The 2515-nt window shown below is 43.2% G+C and overlaps 1 protein-coding gene across 1 annotated transcript; it reads left to right on the forward strand.

Annotated features, from left to right (window-relative positions):
* Positions 1 to 371: 371 nt before the first annotated feature.
* Positions 372 to 2292, forward strand: LOC130095083 (zona pellucida sperm-binding protein 3-like). Its single transcript, XM_056261746.1, has 8 exons — positions 372 to 962; positions 1039 to 1160; positions 1247 to 1350; positions 1429 to 1606; positions 1679 to 1796; positions 1870 to 1952; positions 2024 to 2112; positions 2184 to 2292. Exons 1-8 carry the CDS (start codon positions 387 to 389, stop codon positions 2249 to 2251), a joined length of 1338 nt encoding a protein of 445 aa, XP_056117721.1. The 5' UTR covers positions 372 to 386; the 3' UTR covers positions 2252 to 2292.
* Positions 2293 to 2515: the final 223 nt, after the last annotated feature.

Below are 2515 nucleotides of genomic sequence, written 5' to 3' on the forward strand. Positions count from 1 at the left end.
GGAAGAACGTTTGTTATAATCTAAACCTGAAACATACTAAACTTTATTATTCTGGATACTCTAGTGTGCAATTCTGTCTGTGGCCATGTTTCTGAATTAATAAAAAAGGAAGAAACAAAAAGACTTTTTTGATCTAAAGACATTTTGTTATCTAAAATAAGCAATCATTTGGTTTAGCTACTAATAACATGCCCTTATATGTAAATTCATTTTATTCTGCGTAGTAAAGAATCAATGACTTTCACCTGTGACATATTGATTGAGTAAATTGGCAGGTCTAGAGAAAAATGATGCTTGTCACGAGAGAGGTGGAGCCTTTCTGATTTACATCTGCATAAATTGGGATGGTAGCACCCTAATGTGTCATTGAAACAAGCTTGGCAATAATGGGGTTTTGGCAGGTTGGATTCGGATTGGTGTTTATTCTTGCACTTGGATTGTCTGAAGCACAATGGAGGGCAAGAGCAGCACATAATCGGAGTCCAAGCGAGTTTAGGCCTAGAACATTAGCTCAAGCTTCTCAACAGGCTGATTCCAGGATGTCTTTGGTTCCCAGTAACACTGCATTTGCACCACAAAGTTTTCCCGCTCAGTTTCCTGTCCAGACACCAGTCAGGACTGACTTTGGAAAGTCTTCTCAAGATCTTATGGGTGTTCAATTAAAAGAGCTGTTGCAGGGTCCAGTGGCGACACTGACGTGGAGTTTTCCAAGTCTACCAGAGGAACCGCAGCAGCCAGACGTTCCTTTTGAGTTGCCTTATCCTGTCCCTGCCAACAGTGTAGCTGCTCAGTGTGGAGAGAATTCAGTATATGTGGAAGTGATGAAGGACTTCTTTGGGACTGGGCACCCACTGTTGTCCTCTGGTTTTACACTGGGAGGCTGTACTGCAACTGGAGAGGATTCTTCTGCTCAAGTGCTGATCTTTGAGTCTGAACTGCATGGATGTAGCGGTACATCAATGGTAAGGTTCTGTTGTGACAATCATAGGTATTCTGAATTGTCCATGTGACTGTTCTTCTATTAACCTTTCTGTTTAGGTGACTGAGGATGAGCTTGTCTATAGGTTCAACATTATGTACACCCCACAAGAGGCTTCATATGGTGTTCCTATTGTCAGGAGCAGTGGTGCGGTGGTTGGTATCGAGTGTCATTATCCAAGGTGAGGATTCAATTAATTCAGGCTCACCCAATGTTCTAATCCTGCCGTTTATGGGCAAGAGATGACCGCTTGTTTAACTCCTACAGAACACATAATGTGAGCAGCGATGCCTTAATGCCCACTTGGATCCCATATGCCTCAACTGAGGTTGCAGAGGACGTCTTTGTCTTCTCCCTCAAGCTCATGACTGGTTGGTGTAGCCCATACAGATTTGTAGAATGCTTGTGAATCATCTGTTAAGATAATTATTTTACTTTTTTTTTTTCAGATGACTGGAGATTTGAGAGACCTTCTAACCAGTACTTCCTGGGTGACATGATAAATCTTGAAGCGTCAGTGCGTTTGTACAGCCATGTTCCCATCCGTGTGTTTGTGGACAGCTGCGTGGCTACTGCAGTCCCTGATGTTGCTTCTGTCCCCAGATACTCCTTTATTAAGAATAATGGGTAAGAGGTGCTACCTCATGTATCCCAGCTTCCATAAGGGTTGTGTGATTTCTAACTGGGTTCTGTTCACAGGTGCCTGGTTGATGCCAAGCTCACAGGCTCCACGTCTCACTTTATGCCCCGGACTCAAGGTGATAAGCTAGGGTTTCAGCTAGAGGCGTTCAGGTTCCAGCAAGCAGACAGTGGGCTGGTATGCATGTCCTGTAGTTGTGCAACTCTTTGTATGATATGCTGCCATGGTGTACAAACCATTGTCTCTGCAGGTCTACATCACATGCATTTTGAAGGTGGCTGCAGCAACCTCTCCAAGTTCTGAACAGAAAGCTTGTTCATTCTCTGCTAATGGGTATGTTGCCCGCTAAATAAGTGTACAGGTGAATTGGTTGCGTTAACTTATTTGAGGGTTTGTTTTGTCAGGTGGGTGTCTGCAGATGATTCTGACCAGGTGTGTGGCTGCTGTGACACAACGTGTAGCATCAGAAGTGGAAGTGATCAACTGCTTACAGGTTTGGACTAACTCTGATAAGTTGTTATTGTCATACATGGCTTTAGTTCTCACTAATCATTTGTTCCTCAGATCTACGCTGGGAAAGAGCATCTGTCGGCCCCATCAATGTTAAAGAATATGGCTATGGCCAAAAATAACTGGAAATGTCATGTGATTTTTAATAAATGTTGTTAAAATATTTGGGTTTTTTGTTGTCTTTACTTGCAGTTTACATGGTTTCTGTTCAGACATGTACCACAAAAAGCCTTATTTCTACTGGCCTAGATGAGGGACATCTTATTTCTACTGGCCTAGGGGGGGACATTTTTGCTCAAGTCATTTGTTGGGCTAGGCCTATTACAACACAAAAAGGCGGAAGTACCTGGATTTTGGCGTGTTCGCACCGCAGGAACTAGGAACGA

Source organism: Rhinichthys klamathensis, unplaced genomic scaffold, assembly GCF_029890125.1.
Source record: "Rhinichthys klamathensis goyatoka isolate OS25496 unplaced genomic scaffold, OSU_Roscu_1.1 h1tg000185l_1, whole genome shotgun sequence".
Lineage (NCBI taxonomy): Eukaryota > Metazoa > Chordata > Actinopteri > Cypriniformes > Leuciscidae > Rhinichthys > Rhinichthys klamathensis.

Excerpts from the sequence above, each read along its gene's own strand:
- LOC130095083 (XM_056261746.1), top strand. The coding sequence starts at position 387 with ATGGGGTTTTGGCAGGTTGGATTCGGATTGGTGTTTATTCTTGCACTT. Across the intron at positions 1,351-1,428 it reads CTCCCTCAAGCTCATGACTG|ATGACTGGAGATTTGAGAGA; the intron begins GTTGGTGTAGCC and ends TTTTTTTTTCAG. Across the intron at positions 2,113-2,183 it reads AAGTGATCAACTGCTTACAG|ATCTACGCTGGGAAAGAGCA; the intron begins GTTTGGACTAAC and ends TTTGTTCCTCAG.